Raw genomic sequence first — 27,688 nt, 5'->3', positions numbered from 1 at the left:
GGCTCTGAACCATTTAGAAGAAAAAAGTAGCTTAGCAAATGCCAGATGACATTTCACAAACACTTTCTACCTTATGCTCCTAATTACTCTGTATAAATATAACCCTAAATCCATTTAGGTTGTCTAATAAGTGAACACTCAGCATTTCGTAGTTGCTTGTTTTCTGTGGTTTTTACTTCAGTGAGATAACGGTGAGAGGTTATGTATGATGTGTCCCTACTGCCACTTGGAGTGACTCAGCAGTGATATGAACCCTGTGGAAGTGTGGGTCACCCATAATCCCCGCCTGAGTGTCAGTGATTGTTGCGGTTAATGGGTGGCTTAGTTGACCGTCAGCTACACAGTCAGGGAGGTAGAAAAGGAACTTCCCATGGAAAGGCAGGCTATTAAAATGCGACCTTGCCAATTAGAGGTGGCTCAAAAATGACTTCAGTGACAACCAAGAAGATGAATAACTTTACCCTTTGGACATGGGTAGAAAATAAGGCGAAGAAACCAGAAACCTCCCCCCGTCTGTCTGCCTTGAAGGGTTATGAAAGCTGAAGCCCCTGGTTCTCAAACTTGGCTGCACCTGGGAATCACCTGGAACTTTGACATATCCGGTACCCAGACCACACCCCAGGACAAGCAAATCAGACCTCTGAGGAGGGACCTGCACCACTGTCCGTCTTGTTTTGTTTAAGCTTCGCAGGTTGATCCTATGTGCCGCCAAGGTGAGAACACCTGGCAAAATGAGACACTGCAGGTGTCTGGCATGCTGTTGGTGCCCAGTGAGGGTGAGCATCCTCCTCTCTGACTCATTTCCTGGTACCCACCTCCTCCTCCTGAACTTGCACAGAACAGAAGCGGATCTTAGTCTCACCACACGCATCACTGGTGACTTGCCTCAGAGTTGGAGAGTTCTTTTTATCTTCACATTGAAAGGGACAGAACTCTCTTCTCATTGTGTGTGTGCTGTTTCATTACTTATTTATACTTTATCTCCCTTCCAATATCACTGACCTTGTTTCACCTTGAAGCTCCAGAATCTGTGGATTTAGAAAGGTTTCTAGCCTCTGTGTCCCCAGAGTTTGAATTCGGCCAAATCTTCTTGAGCACTTTAGAAGGAGCAGGGTGAAAATCCAGCGTAAGGACTAAAGGAGGTTCCTAAAAATAGAACACAATTCATCCATTTCAGTCAAAAAGGCCTGCATGTTTTTCAAGCATTTTTGAACTCTTAAGCATTTTTAATAAGCTTACTTATGAGTCTTGTTGAAAAATAAATAAAATACACTTGTTTTCATTAAGGGAAGAGATCTTTTTCCATCTTAGTTGGACTGTCGAAGGAGACAAAAGGAGTCCCAAACTTGGCAAAGGATTACATCATTAGTGACATACTGGTCGCAGATGTGCTGGGAGTGCGACACTCTCTTCCTGTGATTCGTGTTTTACGTGCCCACAAATTACATCTGAAAGTCAGATAACCTCCTGACAAAAGGGAAGGGTATTTGCAAAATCTTCATTTTTAAGGCACTGCAGGTGTGTTTTTATAAACAGGCGTGTGACAAATGTTTGTTTGCGAATTACACTTGTGGAGCCGTCACGCTAGATGACGCCAGCCGTACTGTTATCCTCAGTTCCCACTGTTCCAGCAAGGGCAGCCCTGCAAACTACAAGGTTTCCTTCCCTTCGCAATTCTTCAGCAAGTCGGCGCGGCGAAACTCAGGAGGCAGACGGGACTTCCTCGAGCGACGGCGCTGCTTGACTCCGCCAGCCTTCGAAGCGGGTGTGAGTCTGGCCAAGCTGTGATCAGGTGCAGAAAGTGCCAGAGGACTTTCAGGAGGAGACGGACGCACCGGGGAGGGCCCAGCCCTTGTTACAGATGAACACAATCCCCGCCCCGAAGCTCTGAGTGCAAGGACGTCACGGAAGGAGGAGGTATATTGGAAGAGGAAAAGGATCAAGAAACACATCGAATGGACATAAAAACAATAATGACAAACTAAAGCTTTTATAAGACTTCGTGAATTTTTTTTGTTTTACTCACGTTGATAAGAAAACTAGACAAGGCAGTACTCTCCCAGAGGGGTGCCGGATGCCTCGATTTCCACCACGTTTAAATTGAGGAGCTCACCAGTTTCAGATGTTAGACTAATTGAAATTGATATGAAACTGAACAAAAGGGGGAAAGCAGGTGAAAAATTAGTGCGTCACCTATGTAAGAAACCGAATTCTGACCAAACGGTCAAGTTTCCTGACCTATAGGTAGAAGGTTATCTATTTGCGTTTTTCGTTCAGTAATAATATGCACTGTAAGAAGACTTAGTGATCTGATCATTGCAAAGACAGGTGGCTGTCATTCAGGAGCTGTGACACCCTTTGCAGCCCCAAAGCTATTCAATGTGCTGTCAAGGTAACGTCAGTGTCTGCTGCCTTGTGTGTTATTTGATTCTACAAGTTCAAGACATCCTACTATACAGCTTTTAAAAATAAACCTGTGGAAAAAAGACCTCAAGTTCTTTTCATTCTCAAAGTACCTCATTTCTGTTGTTTCCCATTTCCCTAGGAAAGTGACAATATTGGAGGACCCTGATCAGAACATTCACTTGAAAAACCTGTCTCTTCACCAGGCAACCACGGAGGAGGAAGCTCTGAATCTGCTCTTCTTAGGAGATACCAACAGAATGATTGCAGAGGTGAGCCCTGGCTGCTTTGGCTCAGAGGTTAGAGTGTCGCCCCGGGGACCAGAGTCAGTCCCAGGATCGGTTCTTGCTAGGGGCATGTACCTCGGTGGTGGTTTGGCCCCGGCCCCGGGTGGGGTGGTAACCACTCGATGTGTCTCTCTCACATCGATGTTTCTCTCTCTCTCTTCCTCTCTCCCTCCCGCTCTGTCTGAGGATAAATGCAAAGAATATCCTTGGTTGAGGATAAAAAAAAAAAAAGAATGATTGCAGAGGTGAGACACTCACTGCTCTGCAAGCCATTTTAACACATGTAAGGTACAATGGAATTGTAGAGGCAGCAACGACCCTAAAAATGAAGAGTCTAGATTTTATTTCTTGCTCGTTAATGAGCCAGGAGTCAAGTACAAGAAGCCAGGAGAGCAAACCCCTTTGTTCAGGGTATTAAATATTACAGTTCTGCATCAGTACTTTTCAGTAGACTAACTTCTAAAAATTGAGCTTATGTGCCACATATAATATGGAGTTAAGGACCTTTAAACTGTTCCTTTAATTTCAGGGAACACTTACATAGTTTTTAATTTCAGAATGTCTTGTTTTGCTTCACAAAATTGGCGTTTGTGTTTCGCTTCAGCGTTTTGCCCATGTGGTCACCTGTGGTGCTCTTATCTGTCACAACACTTAAAGATTAAGGAGTAAAGGCAGATTAAGGATCAAGGAGGGTGATGGTGAAAGATTTAGCATGCCCACTAAAAATCCCGTTCTTCATACACAGATTAATAAGCGTACAGAATATAGATGGTCCCTGCCCACCAGTGAAGTATGACAAGAGAATACATGCAATTGGGAAACTAAGTGGAGAAACCTATCCCTGCCCCATGCTAACCTCCTCCAGCAGGGACGCATCCAAGAGAAGTCTAGGCCTTGTCCTCCAAGTGCGTCCCCTCATCCATATGGGTTATCGAGGACTCCTGGCCCTTAAGTACTGTGACCTCTGCTGGCTTTAAAGCTTGGCCATTGCCATCTGGTTGGTTAATGTTGGCTGACTGCCTTGTTTCAAACTATTATAAAGTTTTAAGGACCTCACACTTCCTTTGCGCAAGCTCATCTGTGCTGCTGTACCACCTGTCAAAATCCCAACAGTCTTTCCTTTCACGTACTGATGAGTATCTAATGGTAGTATCAGTCAGCGGAAGCCTGAAAAGGTCCAATTCAAATAGTGCTGGTGTACATTTGAAGAAATTTATTCATTTTCCAGGAAAGCCTGCTTTTTAAAAACCAAATCTAACAGGTTTGGGATGTTTTTGTGCTTTTGTTTATTCATTTTTATTTTTTGGTAAGAATACCATGTTATACTGAGAACCTGCTCAGTAGACTTGCCAGTGCTGTAGACACTGTATATTTCTGTTGTTTCTGATTCTTACTTTACAGAGGAAACAGGCTCAGAGTGTTAGGATGCTTGCCCAGCGTCACACAGCTAGTTGGTTCAGCCGCAGTCTGACGGATTTGGAAGCTGGCGTCTGTCCTCACCCCCATTCACAAGTGCAGCAACCGAATTGACATGTGTCAAACTTCTCAGTGAGGATCTCTTTTTTAATTATTTAAAAAGGACAGCAAGTATTTAGCACTTGAGTACCTCTTGAATTCATTCAAAGCAAATACATAAAAATAGAAATGAAAAATAACTGTCAATCTCTGGAAATACTTTATTATTCAGTCTCTAAAAAAGCATGTTTTAGATTACAACCTAGCTGTCAGAATGTAATTTGTCAGCACAGAACAAGCTTACCGGGATAAAAAGAACACACTATTCTTTTTTTAAAAATAAGGTTCCCAAATTCCCATTTACACAGAGCCATCCAGAAGTTGTCATGGTAACAAGTAAACATTTGCAAAACAAAGTCTGCAAATGTAGGACATGAGTGGAGTGTTGTTTCCTTGCAGGGTCTCTCTCAAAGCCAGCATTTTAAGGAAAAGTTATCGAGATTAGCTTCATCCTCTTCTTACTTATTCAGAACTCTTAAATAATTTCTGCAATTCTACCAATGTTTTGACTAAGACCTGATTATATCCTTAGGGTAAAATTATTTTGAAGTTGAATTGCTGTGCCAAAGAGAATACATATATTAAAAGCTGAACTGTGCATGACCCAGTAGCAAGTATGACTGTTATCGGAGAAACTGGGGTGTCCTCTTTCCCACTGGGTGCTGGGAGTGGGGTCCTTATGGTATCTCAAGAAAAAGAATTTTCTGAGACTTGCACAAGAGGATGAGTGATTTTTATTTGCGTGGAATTACATCTGTGTGTTTCTCCAGTCTCAGTCCAGTCACAGACGAAGTGTAGCTGAGGCTTCAGTAGAGCTAAAATCAGAGCCAGTGTCCAGAGTTTCCTTTCCATGTTGTAGCCGGGTCCAGTTTAACATCAAGCTGGTTGTAGTCCATTAGTCCATTGTGTGTATGTGTGTGTGTGTGGGGGGGGTCCCCATGACCATGGGCCAGGTGGGCAAATGCCAAGAAGCAGAAGCAAGAGAGCCCCACCAACCAGGAGTCAAGAACAAACGAAGTGAGCACACCCCTTTGTTCAGGGCATTAAATATCTCAACTTTCTCACCCTTGTAGCGGCCACACCCATTCTGGCCAATGACCTATTCCCAGGTGTAACTGACAGGCAAGTACCTTCCCAACGGCACCCCAACTTACTGCACATGCGCCTGTCCTCCTCCCTGTTCAGTGCCTTCCCCCAGAGGTTTGCAGGGAATAGCCCCATGGCTCCCTGGGGAGTGCAAAGCTGAAGCTTCCTGGTGAAACTGTCCAAATGACATGCCTATAATAGTTGGCCTTCCCTCTGCTTCTTTTCTGTTACTAATAATGAGGCTAATTACAACAGTATTGACTTGATACTTTTTTGTCTTAGAGTTGAATGTTCCTATCAATTAATCAAGTTTAACAAAGCAAGACGTTCTTCATTTGATTGTCAGTCCCTGCACAGTTCCATAGCAGGGACCATTTGCTTGACCTGCCCACAAACTCAGCAACCTGTCCCCAAGTATTGTAGAGGATAACTTGTAATAGTGTATTGTGTTGTAGTCAAAAGACACAGTTTCTGGGACCCTGTTTCTGATCCGTGGATTCAGAATCTTGGCTGTGGAGCCCAGGAATGCATGTTTTACCTTTAAATGTTCTCAGGCTGAAGTTGGGAACAGTTTGGGTTTTCCCTTTAAGAAACTGTTTGAAACCTAGTCAGAGAAGTGTGTGAGCAGGTCTAGATGCTGCACCCTGGCCATCACCACTAAAGTGGAAAATTCTACCAATTTGGTGAGCAAAAAAAATCATGTTTAATTTGTGTTCTTGATTGCCAAATTCTTTTATATCTTTATTTACCATTTGCCTTTCTCTTTTTGTTTATGTCTTCTACTTGTTTTTCTCTTAGAGTGTTAGAGTAGGTATGGTTGACGTGTTGACCCCTGGAGGACTGGGATTTGGTCCTGTTCACCCTACAACCACTGCTCCTAGAAACAGAGCCTGATACATAGTAGGGGCTCAGTAAGTAACTAATGAAGGAATGAACATTTAAAGATAATAACTTTTTGTGTTTGTCATATATTCAGCAAATACTTTCCCTACTTTATACATTTTCTATTATTTATTTATTTATTTTGCTTTTTTTTAAACTAATTTATTTTTGTTACAGATGCTTCCCCCTTTTCCCCCATTGACGCTCTCCTCCTAATCCCACCCCCCACCCTAGCATTATTGTCTATGTCGATTGGTTATGCATACATGCATGTAAGTTCTTTGATTTATCTCATCCCTCCTCCCAGTCCCCCTCCTCTGAGGTTTGTCAGTCTAAATCATACTCCTTTCTATGCCTCTGGGTCTGTTTTTTTAATCAGTTTATTTTGTTCATTATATTCTACAAATAAGTGAGATCATGTGGTATTGGGCTTTCTCTGATTGGCTTCTTTTGCTTAGTATAATACTCTCCAAGTCCCTCCATGTCATCTCAAAGGATAAGAGATCTTGCTTTCTTACAGCTGCATAGTATTTCATTGTGTATATGTACCACAGCTTTTTCATCCACTCATCTATTGATGGACTCTTGGGCTGTTTCTAGATCTTAGCGATTGTAAATAGTGCTGCTATAAACATAGGGGTACATATATTCTTTCTGATTGGTGTTTCAGGCTTCTTAGGATATATTCTTAGAGTGGGATCACTGGGTCAAATAGCAGTTTCATTTTTAATTTTTTGAGGAAACACCATATTGTTTTCCATAGTGGCTGCACCAGTCTGCATTCCCACCAGAGGTGCACTAGAGTCCCCTTTTCTCCACACCCTCACCAATACTGTTGTTTAATGATTTGTTGATGGCAGCCATTCTGACAGGTGTGAGGTGATACCTCATTGTTGTTTTAATTTGCATCTCTCTGATGGTTAGTAATGTTGAGCATTTCTTCATATGTCTCTTGGCCATTTGTATGTCTTTTTTGGAGAGGTGTCTATGTATGTCCTCTGCCCATTTTATAATTGGGTTCTTTGTCTTCTTTTGTTGAGTTGTGTGAGCATTCTATATATTTTGGAAATTAACCCCTCACCTGATATGTTGTTGGCAATTATGTTCTCCCATACAGTGGGTTCCCTTTCCATTATGGTGCTTGTTTGTTTTGCTGTGCAGAGGCCTTTTAATTTGATGTAGTCCCATGTACCAATTTTCTTTTGTTTCTCTTGCCTTAGGTATTGCATCAGTGAAAATTCTGCTGCATGTGATGTTTGACATTTTGTTGCCTACATTTTCTTCTAGGATTTTCATGGATACACAAGTCACATTTAAGTCTTTTATCCATTTTGAATTTATTCTTGTGTATAGTGTAAGTTGATGGTCTAGCTTCATTTTATTGCATGCAGCTGTCCAATTTTCCCAACACCATTGATTAAGAGGCTGTTTTTACTCCACTGTTTGTTCTTGCCACCTTTGTTAAATATAATTGAGCATAATGTCTTGGGTCAATTTCCAGGTTCTCTGTCCTGTTCCCTCTCTATGCCTGTTCTTGTGCCAGTACCAGGTGGTTTTGATTTCAATGGCTTTGTAGTATAACCTTATATCCAGTATTGTGATCCCTCCTAATTCATTCTTCTTTTTCAAGATTGCTATGGCTATTTGGGCTCTTTTTTTGGTTCCATATAAACTTTTGAAGTATTTGTCCCAGTTCTGTGAAATATGTCATTGGTATATTAATGGGGATTGCATTGGATCTATAGATTGCTTTGGATAGTATGGACATTTTAATGATGTGAATTCTTCCAATCCATGAACAAGGTATATGCTTCCACTTTTTTATATCTTCCTCTATGCCTTTTTCCAATGTCCTGTAGTTTTCTGAGAACAGGTTCTTTACTTTTTTGGTGAAATTTATTCCTAGGGGGGTCTTAATTTTTTTGCTGCAATGGTCAATGGGATTTTTTTTTTTTTAGTTTTTCTTTCTGTGAGTTTATTATTGGTATATAAGAATGCAGTCGATTTCTTGATATTTATTTTGTATTCTGCTACTTTGCCAAATTCATTTATTAGCTCTAGTAGATTCTTTATAGAGTCTTTAGGGTTTTCTATGTACATTATCATGGCATCTGCAAATAATGACAGTTTCACTTCCTCCTTTCCAATTTGGATCCCTTTTATTTTTTCTTCCTGTCTGATTGCTGTGGCTAAGACTTCCAGTACTATGTTAAATAAGAGTGGTGAAAGTGGGCATCCTTGTCTTGTTCCTGTTCTTAATGGAAATGTTTTTAGTTTCTGCCCATTGAGTATGATGTTGGCTGTAGGTCTTTCATATATGGTCTTTATTATGTCAAGATATGATCCCTCTATTCCCACATTGCTGAGCGTTTTTATCAGAAACGGGTGCTGGGTTTTGTCAAAGGCTTTTCCAGCATCTATTGATATGATCATGTGGTTTTTATCCTTCATTTTGTGTATGTGGTGTACCACATTTATTTATTTGTGAATATTGTACCAGCCTTGCATCCCTGGGATGAATCTCTCTTGGTCATGGTGAATAATTTTTTAAATATATTGCTGGATCCGATTTGCTAATATTTTGGTAAGGATTTTGGCGTCTGTGTTCATCAGGGATATTGACGGGTTCTCCCCAGCCTGCTTTTCAATTGTTTTTTTCAATGATTTGTCTTTATTTTCGTTGTAATTCCAGTTTGGTCCTGGGAGATGGTCTGTGTAGCTTCCATTCACTCCACCACCAATTTTCCTCCTCTATACATTTTCTTTTAGTTCTATTTTCTTCATTTATCAAATCAGCCTTTTCATTTTATGGTTTCTGCTTTGGATATCATGTGCAATAGTTCACTAATGAGTGATGCCACTCATTAGAAAGTTTTCTGCTATCTTGAACTGAAATTTGATGCCCAGTTGCATCCAGCCCATCGTCCCCACCTTGGCCTGGGACATGGAAAGGGAGGCTGTCATCAGGTTGGAGTGAATCCTATCAGAAGTGTCTGTAACATTGGGGATCTTACCTCAATCCTCGGGGGGACACGGACCGTCTAAATGAACAAAAGCAGGGTTCATTTTGAATCCTCCCTCTAGAAGTAGCCTCTATTGATAAAAGTACCATATAAATATTCATTTTAAGGAGTAGTAAAGTTGCTCAAAGTGAATTATGAGGCTAAAGTGAGCCTCTTATACAAGCCTATTTCGAGAAGAGAGAAGTGTCTGACGCCCTTGCCACCAGAACCTCACAGTAGTGTCTGTTATGGGTCAAACTGTGTCTTTCCGTCCCCACCCCCAGCTCATGTGTTGGAGTCCTAACCCCAGGACTTCAGATTGTCACCTTATTGAGAGGCAGGTCTTTACAGAGGTGACTGAGTTACAATGAGGTCGTCAGAGTTGACTCTGAACAGCGGGGAGACTTAGAGACAGACACATACACAGGTCATGCCGCGGGAACAGGAACTGGTCAGCTGTCAGGAGAGGGGCCTGGAGCGGATGCTTCCCTCACAGTCCTCAGAAGCAGGACACGACCCTGCCAACACCTCCGTTTTGGACTTGTCGTCTTCAGAACTGTGAGAGAGTCCATTTCAGTTGGTTAAGCCATCTGGTTTGTCGTGTTTTCTTACGGCAGCCCTAGCAAATTAATGCGGTGCCTAAGTAACCGAGGATACAATTTCTTATATTGCAGGCCCTGGTGTAGGTCTGGACTTTAATTAATCTAGGAGCAATAATGTGCTGAACCTCATATGGTACAATATTTGCTAAGAAACTGCTGGAATGAGATTTGGCCAGAAAATAATGCTCCCTGCCAACGTGGGGAAAGTCCAGGGCCCTTGGTAGTTGTCTTGCTTTCTTCCCATGTGGCTGCCTTCCCCAAGCGAACCATCAGGTGAGCTCCTCCAGCCAGTGTTGGACCCCCTGCGGCGTCCTCGCTGTCACCACACATCCTGCCAGGAGGTGGCGAGGAGCACACCCGTCCCAGAGACTTCGGTTCTGCCCCGGCTCCACCCCTTCCCAGGCGTGTGTGGTTGGGCACGTCACTTAACCAATGTAAACCACACTTTTTATCCTGCAAAATGAGCACAATAACACCTACCTTCTAGGATTATACTAAGGATTAAATTCAATGACATTTGGAAAGACCCCACAGTTCTCAGCTAGCAACTCTTTACGGGCAAGGCTGCTAATTGGTTCATCTCTATTCTCTCAGTACCTGGCAACAAGGTGGCCATTAATTAATGAACTGTTTTATTGAATTGATTGGGAGAGGAAGATCTGATCATTCCAGGTGATGAGACCTGAAACCTCAGGCCCAGACTCAAAAGAATATGAGTACGGAGCACATCACAGACGACTTTGACTTAAAAATAATTCTGAGACTGTAGACCTTTCGGCAAAGTGTGATTTCCAAATAGTCAACCTACCAGTAATGTTTATGGGATTTATAAATTCTTTTTCCAGGAGCTATTCGAGGTCTTTTTACCCAATCTTTTGCTTGAAATGAAAAACATACTTGATTTATCTGAGTTGCACTGATATGCTGTGTCAGCGCTCAGACTTGGCTCATTGTCACACTTCTGGGGTGAGCTGTGTGACCTTGCGGCTGTGTGAGACAGCTGGGAGACAGGGTGCGAGTGGAGGTGGTAGGTTCAGGCCGGGTATAGGAACAGACGTCATTGGACATGTTGTCTGAGAACATCAGGGTAACAGAGGAAGGAAGGAAAGAGTATCTTTACTATTAGGTTGTGTTTGTTAACAACATTAAGCCTCAATCTCCTGGTGCAGTGTGTGTGGGAAACAAGACGATTTAGGTCGTAGTCTTTCTGAATCATATTCTAATCATTAGAGGGGCACTGACTAATACATACTCACAGATTTCTGTTTAAAGATACACAAATTGTAAATAATTAGCAAGTTTATTTCAAGATTTGTGAGCCTAGGAAGAGCAAAATACATAGCCAGCTAAATATTTTTGGTCCTGCTTTTATTATAATATAAATAGCATTGCTAATTATTAGGTCCCAGTAGGCAGCTGGAAGTCTTAGCAAAAGATATGTTAACAATTCTAACCTCTTCTTCTTGTCTATTGCATGTCTTTACTAGAAGGAAATAAAAAACTTAGATTTTGAGCATACGCTATATGCCAGGCATTTCTCCCTTTTATATTTTATAGGTAAGAAATGTGCATTTTAAAATAGTGATTCTGTGTTGTAACATAGTTTACATTCTGCTCTCATCTCATCTGATTTGGGATATTGCGTGAACCATGAGTTTTGAGATCTGAAATGTTTATTATAATAAGTGAAGTAGTCATCATATGCATGTTAAAATATACATACCCTAAACACATGATTAGAGAAACATAATCTTTTTGGCTGTAAAAATGTAGCTCTAGAGTTCCTTCTCATCTTTAAAATTCTCATTTCTGATTAAGCATAGCAGAAAAAAGTAATTTTTACTCTACTCCCTGTTATTGAAATTCACCAACAAGAGCAAAAGGATGTGAAAAAATAGAAGGAGGAATAAAAGCCATCTTCAGTGAAACAAGGAAATAGCCATAACCTCAAACCATGAGAAAACCTGCCAAATCCTATGAAATTTGAATGATGGTGAGGGAGGGTGCTGAGAGCCAACACATATATTCTCAAACCTCAGGCAGGATACAGTTTCCCCTTTAACAAAGGGTCACAATTCTCAAATGCAAATCTGATGATCTTTTGGTCAGAGTGATGAGATCTAAGAACATAGGCAAGTATGGAGGGAGCGTTATAATACAGATATTTATTCTACACTGTAACGGTGCATCCAAAGAAAGAATGTTAAAGACAGTCCTTTTTGTGGTCAGTGGTCTAGGCTCATGGCCGAGAATGATGGCCTTTTTGAGTGGGACTCAGTGAGTTTGTGACTTAAGGGGTTTTACCATCCCAGACCTCTAAGTGCAAAAAATTGAGGAAAGTGTATGCTGTTAAGGATAAGGACATAGCAGATAGTAAAAGTATCTTAATTTGAATATTTCCTCACCCATCCTCTAGACTACTCTTTAGGGAAAAGATAACATGTTGAAAAATAAAATTATCAGATAGAAAACAGTTGATGGCCTATCCATATATATATGGAGTGTGTGTGTGTGGCAGGGTGGGGTGGTGGGGTTAAGGAACATATATCTGAAGGTTGATTACATCAGAAGCAGAGGGTTTGTTCTTCATAAACTTAGCTGTTAACTAAATACATTCTTTGTTTTCAAAAATAGCTAAAAATGTAGAAGGGTTCAAAGAAAAGATCACAAGACAAGAGAAGAAGAGAAAAAGCAAACCTGAGGAACTCATGAAACAAATGAAAGAGAAAAAGAAAGTCATCATAGAGATGAAAGTGCTATAAAGAAAGGAGGAAGAGAAGAAGGAAGAGGAGTAAAGAAGAGGAAGAAATGTTGCTGAAAAATAACTAAGGATAGCCCTGGCCTGTTTGGCTCAGCGGTTAGAGCGTCGGCCTGCGGTCCTGAGAGACCTGGGTTTGGTTCCCGCTAAGGGCGCGTACCTCGGTTGCAGTTTGTCCCCGGCCCTTGTCGGTTGTGCGGGTGGCAGCCACTCGATGTGTTCCTTTCACGTCGATGTTTCTTTTTTTTTTTTTTTATTGATTAATTTTTGTTACAAATGATTCTCCTTTTTTCCCCCAGTGGTTCCCCCCTCCCCCTTCCCTCCCCGCCCCTTCCCCCGATTGTTGTCCATGTCCACTGTTCATGCCTATATGCATATAAATTCTGTTGTTCATCCCTCTCTCAGCTCCCCACTCCTTAGGGGATTGTCCTCAAACTGTTATGTTCATTATATTCCAGAAATCAGTGAGATCATATGAAATTTGTCTTTCTCTGCTTGGCTTGTTTCACTCAGGATGATACTTTCCAGGTCCCTCCATGTAGTCTCAAAGGACAAGAGATCTTTCTTTCTTACTGCTGCGTAGTACTCCATTGTGTATATGTACCACAGCTTTTTTATCCATTCGTCTACTGATGGGCACTTGGGCTGTTTCCAGATCTTAGCGATTGTAAATAGTGCTGCTACAAAGATGGGGGTACATATATTCTTTCTGATTGGTGTTTCAGGCTTCTTAGGGTATATTCCTAGAAGTGGGATCACTGGGTCAAATGGGAGTTCAATTTTTAATTTTTTGAGGTGACACCATATTGTTTTCCATAGTGGCTGCACCAGTCTGCATTCCCACCAACAGTGTACTAGAGTCCCCTTTTCTCCACACCCTCGCCAACACTTGTTGTTTGATGATTTGTTGATGGCGGCCATTCTGACCGGTGTGAGGTGATACCTCATTGTTGTTTTGATTTGCATCTCTCTGATGATTAGTGATGATGAACATTTCTTCATATGTCTCTTAGCCATTTGTATGTCCTGTTTGGAGAGGTGTCTATTTAGTTCCTCTGCCCATTTTTTAATTGGATTCTTTGTCTTCCTTTTGTGGAGTTGTGTGAGCACTCTATATGTATTGGAAATTAACCCCTTATCTGATATATCATTGGCAATTATGCTCTCCCATACAGTGGGTAGCCTTTCCGTTTTGATGATTGTATCTTTCGCTGTGCAGAAGCTTTTGAGTTTGATGTAGTCCCATGTGTTCATTTTCTCCTTTGTTTCTATTGCCTTAGGTGATGTGTCAGTAAAAATTCTGCTGCGTATGATGTCTGAGATTTTGTTTCCCACAGTCTCCTCTAGGATTTTTATGGATTCATGGGTTACATTTAAGTCTTTTATCCATTTTGAGTTTATTTTGGTGTAGGGTGTAAGTTGATGGTCTAGTTTCATTTTTCGGCAAGTAGCTGTCCAATTTTCCCAGCACCATTTATTAAAGAGGCTGTCCTTACTCCACTGTATGCTCTTGCCACCTTTGTCAAATATTAATTGAGCATATTGCCTAGGGTCCATTTCTGGGTTCTCTATTCTGTTCCACTGGTCTATATACCTGTTCTTGTGCCAGTACCAGGCTGTTTTGATTATGGTGGCTTTGTAGTATAACCTGAAATCTGGTATTGTGATCCCTCCAACTTTGTTCTTCCTTTTCAAGATTGCTGTGGCTATTCGAGGCTTTTTTGGTTCCATATGAACTTTTGAAGTAATTGTTCTAATTCTTTGAAGTATGCCGTTGGTATTTTGATGGGGATTGCGTTGAATCTATAGATTGCTTTGGGTAATATGGACATTTTAATGATGTTAATTCTCCCAATCCATGAACAGGGTATGTTCTTCCACTTTTTTACATCTTGCTCTATTTCATTTTTCAAAGATCTGTAGTTTTCTGCGAATAGGTCCTTTATCTCTTTGGTTAAGTTTATTCCTAGGTATCTTAATTTTTTTGCCGCAATGGTAAATGGGATTGTTTGCCTAGTTTCTCTTTCTGTGAGTTCATCATTGGTGTATAAGAATGCCATCGATTTCTTGACATTAATTTTGTATCCTGCTACTTTGCCAAATTCATTTATTAAGTCTAGTAAGCTTTTGGTGGAGTCTTTGGGATTTTCTATGTACAGTATCATGTCATCTGCAAATAATGACACTTTCACTTCCTCCTTTCCAATTTGGATCCCTTTTATTTTTTCTTCCTGTCTGATTGCTGTGGCTAAGACTTCCAGTACTATGTTAAATAGGAGTGGCGAAAGTGGGCATCCTTGCCTTGTTCCTGTTCTTAAGGGAAATGCTTTTAGTTTTTGCCCATTGAGTATGATGTTGGCTGTAGGTCTTTCATATATGGCCTTTATTATGTCTAGGTATGATCCCTCAATTCCCACACTGGTGAGCGTTTTTATCAGAAATGGATGCTGGATTTTGTCAAAGGCTTTTTCAGCATCTATTGATATGATCATGTGGTTTTTATTCTTCAATTTATTTATGTGGTGTATCACATTTATGGATTTGCGAATATTGTACCAGCCTTGCATCCCTGGGATGAATCCCACCTGGTCATGGTGGATAATTTTTCTGGTGTATTGCTGGATTCGATTTGCTAGTATTTTGTTCAGGATTTTGGCATCTATGTTCATCAGGGATATTGGCCTGTAGTTTTCTTTCTTTGTTGTGTCTTTTTCTGGTTTTGGAATTAGAGTTATGCTGGCTTCATAAAACGAGTTTGGCAGTCTTCCTTCTTCTTGAATTTTTTGAAATAGTTTGAGGAGAATGGGTATTAGTTCTTCTTTGAATGTTCGGTAAAACTCCCCTGTGAAGCCATCTGGGCCTGGGCTTTTGTTTGCTGGAAGAGTCTTGATTACATCTTCAATTTCCTCTGTTGTTATTGGTCTGTTCAAGTTTTCAATCTCTATCTGATCCAATTTTGGGAGGCTATGTGTTTCTAAAAATTTGTCCATTTCGCTTAGATTTTCGAATTTGTTGCCGTATAATTTTTCATAGTAGTTGTTAACGATCTTTTGTATTTCTGTAGGGTCAGTTGTTATCTCTCCTGTTTCATTTCTGATTTTATGTATTTGGGTTCTCTCTCTTTGTTTCTTGGTGAGTCTAGCTAAGGGTCCATCAATCTTGTTTATCTTTTCAAAAAACCAGCTCTTTGTTTTATTGATCCTCTGGATTGTTTTTTTGGTCTCTATGTCGTTTATTTCTGCTCTGATCCTTACTATTTCTTTTCTTCTGCTTGCTCTGGGGTTTTCTTTTTGTTTACTCTCTAGTTCTTTAAGTTGTGAGGTTAGGTAGTCTATTAGAGATTTTTCTTCTTTTTTGAGGTAGGCCTGTAGTGCTATAAACTTCCCTCTCAGAACTGCTTTTGCTGCATCCCATAGATTTTGTATTGTTGTGTCCTCATTTTCATTGGTTTCCAGGAAGTTTTTGATTTCTTCCTTGATTTCCTCGGTGACCCATTCATTGTTTAATAACATTCTATTTAGCTTCCATGTGTTAAAATGTCTTTGTATGTTCTTCTTGCAATTGATTTCTAGTTTCATACCATTGTGGTCTGAGAAGATGCTTGTTATAATTTCAATCTTCTTGAACTTGTAGAGACTTAGTTTGTGCCCTAACATGTGGTCTATCTTTGAGAATGTTCCATGTGCACTTGAGAAGAATGTGAATTCTGTAGTTTTGGGGTGTAGTTCTCTGCAGATATCTATTAAATCCATTTGGTCTAGTGCTTCATTTAGAGTCTCTGTTTCCTTGCTAATTTTTTGTCTAGAGGATCTATCCAGTGATGTAAGCGGGGTGTTAAAGTCCCCTGTTATGATTGTATTGCTATCGATTTCTCCTTTGAAGTCCTCCAGAAGATTTTTAATATATTTTGGTGCTCCTATATTGGGTGCATATATGTTTATCAATGTTATATCTTCCTGTTGGATAGATCCTTTCAATATTATGTAGTGGGCTTCTTTGTCTCTAGTTATGGCCTTCAATCTGAAGTCTATTTTATCAGATATCAGTATTGCTACCCCAGCTTTTTTTTCTTTTCCATTTGCTTGAAAGATTTTTTTCCATCCCTTCACTTTCAATCTGTGTGAGTCTTTTGTTGTGAGGTGGGTTTCTTGTAAACAGCATATAGATGAGTCTTGCTTTCTTATCCAATCAGCTACTCTGTGTCTTTTTATGGGAGCATTCAGTCCATTTACATTTAAGGTGGTTATTGATATGTACTTATTTATTGCCATTTTTGTTTAGTGTGGTTCTATTTTTCTTCCCATTTCTCCTGGTAATTACAGCAGTCCTTTTAACATTTCTTGCAGTGCTGGTTTGGTGCTAATGTACTCCCTTAGCCTTATTTTGTCTGGGAAGCTCTTTATTTGACCTTCTATTTTGAACGATAGCCTTGCTGGGTAGAGTAGTCTTGGATTCAGATCCTTGTTTTTCATGACCTTGATTACTTCATGCCATTCCCTTCGAGCCTGTAATGTTTCTTGTGAGAAGTCAGCTGAGAGCCTTATGGGGGTTCCTTTGTAGGTAACCTGTTGCTTATCTCTTGCTGCTTTTAGGATTCTCTCTTTGTCTTGAATTTTTGGCAGTTTGATTACTATGTGTCTTGGTGTGGGCCTGTTTGGGTTCTTCTTACTTGGGGCTCTCTGAGCTTCTTGAACTTGAATGCCTTCTTCCTTCACCAAATTAGGGAAGTTTTCTGTCACTATTTCTTTGAATATATTCTCTAGCCCTCGCTTACTTTCTTCTTCTTCAGGGACTCCTATGATACGAATATTATTACGTTTCCAGTTGTCCCACAATTCTCTTAAGCTCTCTTCTTGTTTCTTAATCTTTTTTTCCTTTTGGTTTTCTGATTGGTTGATTTCTTCTAGCCTGTCTTCTAATTCACTGATCCGGTCCTCAGCTTCCCCTACCCTGCTTTTTAGACCTTCCAGTGTGTTTTTCATTTCTGATATGTCATTCTTCATTTCTTCCTGTTGGTTTTTCATTTCCAGATGGTTTATTTTCAACATTTCTATGTCTTTACTCATGTTGCTCATGTCCTTACACATGCTGTTGAGCTTCCGCAACATCATGGCTCTAAATTCTAGTTCTGTTAACTTGCTTAACTGCACCTCATTTATTTCATCTTCTGTAGAGGTCTCTTGATCTTTCATTTGGCTTTTGTTTCTGTTTCTCACCATTTTGGTTATCACAGTGGGCTTTGGAGTCTGCCAAGTTTTCCCAGTGGGTGTTCGTGTTTTGCTGTTTGTGGCTCCCTCTCCTGGGTTTGGATGCACCAGGGAGGACCCACTTTAATCCCGCCAAGTCCCCTGTTCTCCGGGAGTCTGTGTGGCTCCAGCGGAGAGTTTAGCAGGCTATAGCGTTAGGAGGGCCCATGCAGGGTGGCAAGGGAGGTGGTGGGAATAATTTCCAGCCAAGTTCCCTGGTCCCGCCCAGTTCCCTGGGGGCCGTGAGTCCGTGGGGCTTCAGCGGCTGCAGAGTTTCCAGGGCCGTGCACGGCGGGGAGGGAGGCGGTAGAATTAATTTTCCGCCACGTTCGCAGGTCCCACCGAGTTGCCTGGGGGCCAGGAGTCTGTGTGGCTTCAGCGGAGAGCCTAGCCTAGCCGGCTACAGGGTTTCCAGGCCGTGCACGGCGGGGAGGGAGGCGGTAGACTTAATTTTCCGCCGCATTCCCCGGTCCCACCGAGTTGCCTGGGGGCCAGGAGTCTGTGCGGCTTCAGCGGCTACAGGGCCTTGCACGGCAGGAGGGGAGGCAGTAGAATTAATTTTCCGTCTAGTTCCCCGGTCCCTCCGAGTTCCCTGGTCCCGCCCAGTTCCTTGGGGGCCAGGAGTCTGTGCGGCTCCAGCGGAGAGCCTAGCCTAGCCGGCTGCAGAGTTTCTAAGGCCGTGCACGGCAGGGGGGGAGGCGGTAGAGTTAACTCTCCACCGCGTTCCCCGGTCCCACCGAGTTGCCTGGGGTCTGCGAGTCTGTGCGGCTTCAGCAGAGAGCCTAGCCTAGCCGGCTGCGAGTCTGTGCGGCTCCAGCGGAGAGCCTAGCCTAGCCGGCTGCAGAGTTTCCAAGGCCGTGCACGGCAGGGGGGGAGGCGGTAGAGTTAACTCTCCACCGCGTTCCCCGGTCCCACCGAGTTGCCTGGGGTCTGCGAGTCTGTGCGGCTTCAGCAGAGAGCCTAGCCTAGCCGGCTGCGAGTCTGTGCGGCTTCAGCAGAGAGCCTAGCCTAGCCGGCTGCAGGGTTTCCAGGCCGGGCACAGTGGGAAGAAAGACGGTAGAGTTAACTTCCCCTCTAGTTCCCTGGCCCCTGCCCAGGCCGCTGCGGACCCTGGGCTCTTGGTCCCCACTCCCGTCCTCGCAAGCCTACCAGGACTGAGTGGGTGTTTCTGGTTAAGTGTTCCTCCAAGGTGTCCTTCAGCTGCCCTTTCCTGACGGTTTGCCTTTGTTTTCGTTGTAAATCCAGTTTGGTCTTGGGAGACGGTCTGGGTCCCTCCATTCACTTCGCCGCCATTTTCTCTACCTAGTCTCCGATGTTTCTTTCTCTCTCTCTGTTCCTCTCTCTCCCTCCCACTCTACCTGAACAAAAAATGGAAAAATGTCCTCGGGTGAGGAAAAAAAAATAAAATAAAATAACTAAGGATATAAAGTAATGAGAGAAAGTGATACTGAGAAAGACAAAGGAGAACCCAATTACACATAATCAGAAATCCTCAAGAAAAGAAAAGAACAAAGGCAACAGGAAAAGCATGGAAAGAGAGAGAGAGAGAGAGAGAGAGAGAGAGAGAGAGAGAGAGAGCGCCTGAAGTTTGGAATAACCTGAATCTGCAGATGAAAAAAACACTGCATCCAAGAAAGAATTGAAAAAGCTCTCAACTCCAAGATAAAATCTGTTGAAGTTACTAAATCCCGAAGCTAAAGAAAGAGACTTATGGATATCAGGTCAGAAGATTCAGGTCAACTATGAGTGAAAAATGAAAGAGATTGTTCTCAGACTTTTCCACAGCAGCATTCAGTGGCAGAAGACAATGAAACCAGTTCTGAAGCAAGGATATTGAATCCCAATAATTTTATACCCAGCTAAATTATCAGTTTGTTCTTAAAAATACAAAAACATCAGACAAATACTGTTAAGCATGTGTGAATTCAGAGAGAAAATGAAATCAGGGATTCTTTTTAAAAATTGCTTGACAATGAAGTCTAACCAACTAAGAAGTAAATCAAAATAAAGAGCTTGGGAACTGAGAAGCATTACAGAACTGGTGAGAAACAGAATTTATTTGAATGTTAGACATAAAAAACAAAAAAACTGTGTAAAGTCAATATTATAAACCTCAAGAAGGTAACAGTAATAACAAATCTAACAAAAATTTAGAGTTAGAGAGGAGGGAGTAGTGTTATATAAATTTTCTTATATTTTTAAAGCAAGAAATCAACTGATAATGTCAGCCATATGATGTCAGCATAATGACCTAAGTCCCTTAATGTTTTCTATGAGTATTTCTAAAGAGATGCTTTTAGAAAAGAGATACACACTCTTAAGCAGGGGGGGAGGGGGGGTACTTAAAGCTCACCAATTCCTTCAGTTTCATTTGCTTCTTTTTTCTTCTATTAAATTCAAATAAAATTTAATTTAATAATTATCAAATATGTGCAATTTGCTTTTGTTTTGGTAAAAGTACTTCTATTTTTCTATTTGTATATATGTATAAAAAAATGTCTAAACAACATTGTTATTTTTGATTGGGAGATTTCTGCTTTCATCTTTGCTCCTTTTTGTGTTGTTTGGATTTTTAAAATAAGTGTGGTAGAGATTACCAGTGCTCACCAAAACTTCTAGCTTATTTCTTCTCACACATGCTTCCTTGAAGAGACATGTGACTTGCTCTAGCCAATGAAGTCTGAGTGAACATGAGATGTTACTTTCTTTTTTTTTTTAAATCCTTACCTAAGGACTTTTTTGCATCTATCCTCAGATAAAGCAGGAGGGAGAAAGGAGAGGAGAGAGAGAGAAACAGCAATGTGAAGGAGACACATCAAGTGGTTGCCACCCACATGACCCCAACCAGGGCCGGGGACAAACTGCAACCAAGGTACATGCCCTTAGCGGAAACCGAACCCGGGACTGAGTTCATTTTCTCTGGTCCATGGGCTAACACTCTATTTGCTGAGCCAAACCGGCCAGGACGAGATGTTACTTTTGCATTGAAGTTTATAAGAACTAGTATGAGGTTTTCCTTGATCTCTCCCCCTTTTGTGGCAAACCCTGAAGCTTTATGTTGAGATGGTGGCCGCAGAAGTTGGTGGCTCCTCCCCCCGACTTGCTAACTGAGTGGCAAGTGTATGGAGCAGAGCCACCCTTACACCCTATTAGATAAATAATGTGAGCAAGAAGGAAACCTTTATGATTTTAAGCCTCTGAGATTATGGTGCTATTTGTTCACTTGCTACCACAATGTAACTTTGTCTATCTTGATGGATATAATGTCTGTGTCATTTACAATAACTCATTATTTCTCAATCCAAATGTAACATGGCTTTTTCATTAAGAAAACAATGTTTAGCCCTGGTCAGTTTGGCTCAGCGGTTAGAGCAATGGCCTGCAGTCTGGAGAGACCCGGGTTCGGTTTCCGCTAAGGGCATGTACCTCGGTTGTAATTTGTCCCCGGCCCTGGTTGGGTTGTGTGGGTGGCAACACTCGATGTGTTCCTTTCACGTCGATGTTTCTCTCTCTCTCTCTCTCTCCCTCCCACTCTATCTGAACAAAATATCAAAAAATGTCCTCTGGTGAGGATTAAAAAAAAGAAAGAAAGAAAACAATGTTTATGTTGGTGCTACATATATCATCTATTTTTTCAAATAGGTTTGAAGCAACTTATCATATTAAAACATATAAATCTGAACAAAAATCTTAAAGATTGTAAATTTTTAAGAAGGTAAACTTGATTTAAAAGGAGATAGATGGATATAATAGACAACTGGAATGAGTTCATTATTGCCATTTAAGACAAATTTTAGCTCTGACTTTAGCTTGGGAAGCATTTAAGCATTTTGAGTTACATCATTTTCATTGCTCAGAGCGAGCTTGTAGGTAAAATACATGCAAGGATCTTGTGTGGCAAAACGGGCAGAGTCTGGCCTATGACTTTTAAAGAAATACAAAAACTTTGTACTTCTATCGGTCTTGTATAATATCGGAGAGCATTCTGTTAAATATAATATATTTAATTAGGTGTATCAGTCAGGTTCCAACCAGAAAAACAAGTCACTGTATTTAAAACAAGAAAATAAGGACAGATAGTTTTGTCTCATGGGTGATGGGAGAATCTGAGATGCCAAATGGGAGGCGGATGCCACTCAGAGGTTATAGGCAGGAAGACCGAAGGCCAGGCAGGTTTCAGCTGGTAAGGAGCCACGGACAGGTCAGAGGTGAGCGGAGGGGGAAGCATGGGTTTCTCCCTCTCCCCGTCTTCCCGGTTGGATGCCAGCCCACAGGGGGCTGGGGAAGTGCTGCCCGCAGGACTCAGCATCTCTGTGATGTGGAGCAAAGGAAAGAAGGGAAGGAACGGATCAGAGGGCAAAGGCCTCCGATTAGCCCCCGAGTAAAACCAGTTCTGTAAAACACCGAGAGTTCAGATCGATTGCTTCTGGCTTCTCTTGCACGTCAGGAATACGCATGGGGAAACTGGCAGGAAATCAATTTTGGCTGTAGTTTTAAGCACAGAAGCTATTTTTGTTTTGTTTTTCCCCAACATTTTATTATGAAAAAATTTCAAACATACAGAAGAAAGAAATAGAGAGTGAGCCTCCTATATCCAACTGGATACTAGGATTCACATTTTATTTTATTGCTTTATCTCATGCCAGTCCATTTATCCATGTTTCCCTACATTCATTTATTAATTTATCTTCTTTTTTTTTTTTTTTTAAGTAAGTTGTTGACATCAGGACACTTCATTCCAAAACACTTTAGGTACAGTGAATTGCACCAACCTACAGTTTTCATTATCTGCATTGTCACAGATGAATATACTCATGGAACCCAAACCCCGATCGGGAACATTCCGTTTCCCTTCCTGCCTCTGCCTGGTCAGCCCTGTCTTCACGCAGCAGGGCAACCATCCCTCCTCCTGCCGCCCCCTCCTCCGCTCCCCCCTTCTCTTTCACCTCTTCCAGAAGATATTTTGATAGTATTTCTTGCTGACAGATATGTCCACTTTTTGGAAGGCTGGCTTTTGTATCTATTCCTTGTATTAGTTTCAAGCTAGGAGAGAGGAGACAGAGATCTTATCAGCTTCCAAAAACCTTTAACAAGCAATTGGGTCGAATTTGAGGTGTGCTACTTGGAGTCTTGGCAATTCTAACAGCAGGGATCTTTGTGCCACAGAGGGAACTGTGAATCTTCAAAATGTGGAGAAAATAGTACGGGATGATAAAGTGGAGAGAAATATTATACCTAACGCTAGACACCTGTGTTCCGAGAGTCCTTCCTTCAGCATCTCCTGTGAGTGACGCTGTCCTCCACCGCAGCCGTCTCTGATTGTGTCCAAGCTCCAAGGTCGCGCTGAGGGCTGTCACCATCCATCTGACAGCATGAACTTCTTTCATAAGAATGAACCTTGTTAAGTGTGTACCCCAGTTCTACTTGGTGTGTCATCTGTTCCTCCTTGTCTGCACACAGGATAGTTAAGGGTGTTTTCCAGTTTACTGTTGTGTGAAGGTCATTAGCATGCATAAAAAAAGCGGTTTCCTTAAAGATGGTTTAAGTGAACTTCTATGAATTCTCGAGATCATTAGAAGTTTCAGGGCCATAATAGTGTTGTTCCAGTTATATGTATGGTCAGACTTGGAAACTATTAAGCCAGACTCAATTTTAGAAAGAAGAAAAAAGAAAAAAAAAGTTAAAGTCAATTTTAAAAATAAAAAAGATATGCTAGACAGATGAGTTACTTGCTGCTACTGAGGACTAAATGTAGCTATGATTGTTCCTGGAGTCAACTTAAAGTGGGGGAGACGGTTTGGGGTCGTAGAGGTCCTTTTGTTCGGAGACCAATCTTCACCCTGATGATATGATGATGTCCAGTCCCAGGACGACAAACGGGGATGGTAATTGAACATAACTGATTAGAGGCATAGGTAGAATTCCTGTTCAGTTTGCCATATATGCCAATTTTAGGTTTTTTAATATATATAAATGTGTTTGACTTTGATTTGTCAAATCCTGGAGAAATGGCCCACAGGGAAGCGAACTTCTAAATTCTGACATCAATAGGGGCACCATGGCCAATTCTCACATGCAGTTCTCCTAAAACTATTGTCAGCTCATAGATCTTTGAGGACATAAAAATCGGAAAGCCATCAAATTGATTCCAGACTTGTCAGGAGGGATATAGTGTCATAAAACATAGTAGCATTTTCCTATTTGGAAGGTGAATCATAACTGCTAGAACATTCTACACGTTCCAGATTGCTCCAAAGCTTACCTTTAAATTTTAAACAGAATCACCCGGCCGGTGTGGCTCAGTGGATTGAGCATCATCCCATGGACTGAGAGGTCTTGTTCAATTCCCAATCAGGGCACATGCCGGGTTGCAGGCTCGATTCCCGGTGGGGGGCGTGCAGGAGCTAATCGAGTTCCTCTCTCACATTGATGTTTCTATCTCTCGCTCTCTCTTCACCTCTCTCTAATAAAAAAAATCAATAAAAACATATTTTAAAACTAAAGAAATGAATAAATTTTAAACAAAATTGATGTTCCTAGTCCATTTTTCTCTTTAACAAAACTACTTTGACCACATGCTGGACCGAGAAATCTGTCAGCTGGGGAAAATGATTCTCATACTTTTCTAACAGCAGTGTATCTCGTAAAGAGAAAAATCAAAAAGAAAGATGAGCCGTTAAGATTGTTCCTTTCAGCAGAGGGCTGTATCATGGGAGGTGTTTTGCTGCTAGACAGTGTTCTGAGACAACCTCAGAAAGATCAGGGCAGGTGTTCACAGGGTCACGTGTGTACCCAGCGGGTTTGGCCCGGCCTCACTGTCCCGGGCCGAGTCAGAGAGCAGGACGAGCAGCTCGCTGACTGTGCGAAGAACTGGGTCGGGACGTATTCACCCCGTGTGGGGAGGGTGAGGCAGTCCCGAGTCCAGGGTGGGCTTCAACCCGAAAGGCTGGGATATCAACCGAGAGAAGCTGGTACTTTCTGATGGAGCAGGCGAGCGAGGACCGGGTCAGTGGGGTACCCGGTGAGAGTTACTAGAAAGGGAACTGGGGTGCGAGCTGGATTCTGGGCTCTGCCTGCTGCTGCTGGTCTTGGCTGGTTTCCCTTAAAGGGTTTGAGTGTGTACGTTATGTACTTCTGTTCAGTCTAAGAGATTTTCTTAACCTAACTGTTCTAGATCAGTGGGAATTCTGGTGGAGATATTTTACCCCAAAATAGAGTAACTTAAAAGACAAAGACTTAGGTACATAAGAATAGAATATAAGGGAAAGACGTGATAAGAAATAAACAAGTATTTAAAAGAGCCTAAACAGCCCTGGCCAGTTTGGCTCAGCGGTTAGAGCATCGGCCTGCTGTCCAGAGACCTGGGTTCGGTTCCCGCTAAGGTCATGTACCTCAGTTGCAGTTTGTCCCCGGCCCTGGTTGGTCATGTGGGTGGCAACCACTCGACGTATCCCTTTCACATCGATGTTTCTCTCTCTCTCTCTCTCTCTCTCTCTCTCTCTCTCTCTCTCTCTCTCTCTCTTCCTCCCACTCTATCTGAACAAAAAAATGGAAAAATGTCCTCAGGTGGAGATAAAAAACAAAACAAAACATAAAAGAGCCTAAACAAATCTTATATGTGATATAAAGAGATTATGTAGATCACTGAAGGCTGTATTAACTATAATCGTTTTTGAAGTTATTGAAAACGTGAGATTAAAAATAGAAAAAAATGGTCCAGCCAGCGTGGTTCAGTGGTTGAGCATCGACCCATGCACCAAGAGGTCACCAGTTTGATTCCCAGTCAGGTCACATGCCCAGGTTGTGGGCCCGATCCCCAGTGGGGGGCATGCAGGAGGTGGCCAATCACTGTTCTCTCTCATTGATGTTTCTCTCTCTCTCTCTCCCTCTGACTTCCTCTATCTCTAGAATCAATAAAGGAAAAACATTTTTTTTTAAAGTAGAGAAAAATGTTACAACAAACGTAAGAATACATTATATGAACACAAAAACCGTATTTTACTTATCAATTCTTACCCCCCTAAAATCAAAATTTTCTATCTCGAAGATGGCCACACACACACACACACAGCATCATGAATTTTTTAAAAAATGAACATTTTAATTTACAGGGGACCCTTGTTGATCTGCCGATGAGAATCATAGAACATCCGGATTGGTGGTTGTACATCTGCGGAACCCCAAAGGGAAGAGGAATCAACAGCCTTTTGAAAATGTTGATCAGCCTTACCCAGTTCTTACTGTTATACTGTTTTTTTTTCAAATGTCTCTTTTGGCCGGGAGCATTTCCTGCTCAGTAGAAAACGACCTTGTCCGATGAAATGTGAGATTTTCTTTACCACAGGAAGTGGCTTCTGAGAGTGGCAGCCCCACCCGTGCGCAGCGGTCGAAGGGCGGTGGGAGAAGGTGCTTTAGCCTTCGGTGCAGGCTTGTGGTGCTTCCTCAGTTTACTGCTTTGTAGGTAAGGCGCTCTGCACAAGCAGGTGCCGCTGTGCACCACAGTGCTGCTCCAAGCCCCTTCTGTGTGGCCTGTTTGAAGCCGTGACTGTCTGAGAGGGTCATCGCTGAGTCGCCCGGTATAACCGGCACCACTCTGGGCTGCAGAGATGGGCTGGCCCCGGACACCCCCGCGTAGCCCGCTGGAGCACACCATCACACCTCGTGACCAGCTCTAGCAAACTGTCCATGACAGTGCTTTTGTTTTTCAGTGATGGACATTTAAAAATCCATTTGGAACAATCCACTTTTGGGTTTCTCTAGAGTCTGGATGTTAATGATCTTCTGCTGTGCGCAGATACGTCAGATGTCCTCGTGGAACGCAATGTCCAGCACTAGTTGAGAACGGCCCAAGGGAATTCTGAAGATAAGTAAATTTTGAGCAGGATTATTTTGGGAAGAGGCAAAGGGCATACTTTTCCAGTAAGCAATGCTGGGCAATATTTGGCCAGAAAGAGGACATTCCTCGCGAGAGAAAGGGTAGTTGAAGATATAGAGGGTAGTCATGAAGTGCTCTGGAATTAGGCCCAAAGAATAATTGAAGCCCAAGGTGGGGAGAGAGAGTTGCATCAACCTAGCTGTTTCAAAAAATTATAATTTTTAGACTCAAATGAATTCTCTTCCATGCATCAAAGAGTCTGCCGATGCATCTCCAGATTATTTGGGGATTTTCAGAAATTATGCAACATGCCAAAGAGAGCCCAGAAAACTAGAAATAAGCAGGAGTCAACAGTCGGATAAATATTTTTGAACACTATGATGTTCTGCTGGGCTTACAATGTTGAATTGGACATAGCCCCCGCCCTGGGGGAGTCTAGAGCCACGTGGGAGGAGGGAGGCAGTGGACGCCTGTGCAGAGGTGACCTTCAGACGGACCCTCCGCGAGGAGTGAGGCCGCTACCCGGAGATGAGAAAGGGGGACATAGCCTGCGCTGACCACGGGCTGCTGGGTGATGAACTTGTAAGAGACCAGTGAGCCTGGAGTTTTAGACTTTTACCCCATGAAAAAAAAAAAAAAAAGTCATCTATTTTCAACCTTCCAAAAAAGAAAACATGCTTGGGAAAGGACAAGTGAATGCTTTTAACACTAAGACTGTGAGAAGGATTTGAAGAAGGATGACCACATAATGGCCAGCCATCAGGAAAGAGGCAGCACCGATTCGCCTTAGAGCAGTTCCGTTTGCTTTTCTGATGGGGTTAGAAACGTTCACAGATCAGGTGAGTTCGCTGTATTTAATAAAGTCTCCCAAAATAACCTTGGGGATATAAAGAGGAATTGAAGGTATATGCAAGTGTTTGGATTAAAGTCAATGTGAAAATACCCATAACTGTCACTTCAGAGTAGAGAGTAGAGAGAGCGTCTTGATGGCATGTTGTTCTACCCTACTTGATGTCTCACACATCATTTGGA

General features: G+C 42.0%; 1 protein-coding gene across 1 annotated transcript in view; it reads left to right on the top strand.

Moving 5' to 3' along the window:
- Positions 1-27,688, top strand: part of KIF6 (kinesin family member 6) — a 404,227-nt gene that overhangs the window by 112,589 nt on the left and 263,950 nt on the right. The window contains exon 6 of the mRNA XM_036248669.1: positions 2,546-2,675. Within this exon, the coding sequence (XP_036104562.1) occupies positions 2,546-2,675 (130 nt within the window). The remainder of the gene's footprint in view (positions 1-2,545; positions 2,676-27,688) is intronic.

This window comes from Molossus molossus, unplaced genomic scaffold, assembly GCF_014108415.1.
Source record: "Molossus molossus isolate mMolMol1 unplaced genomic scaffold, mMolMol1.p scaffold_m16_p_8, whole genome shotgun sequence".
NCBI lineage: Eukaryota > Metazoa > Chordata > Mammalia > Chiroptera > Molossidae > Molossus > Molossus molossus.
Note: the sequence above shows the minus strand (reverse complement) of the source record. Positions and strands in the feature narration are given on the sequence as shown.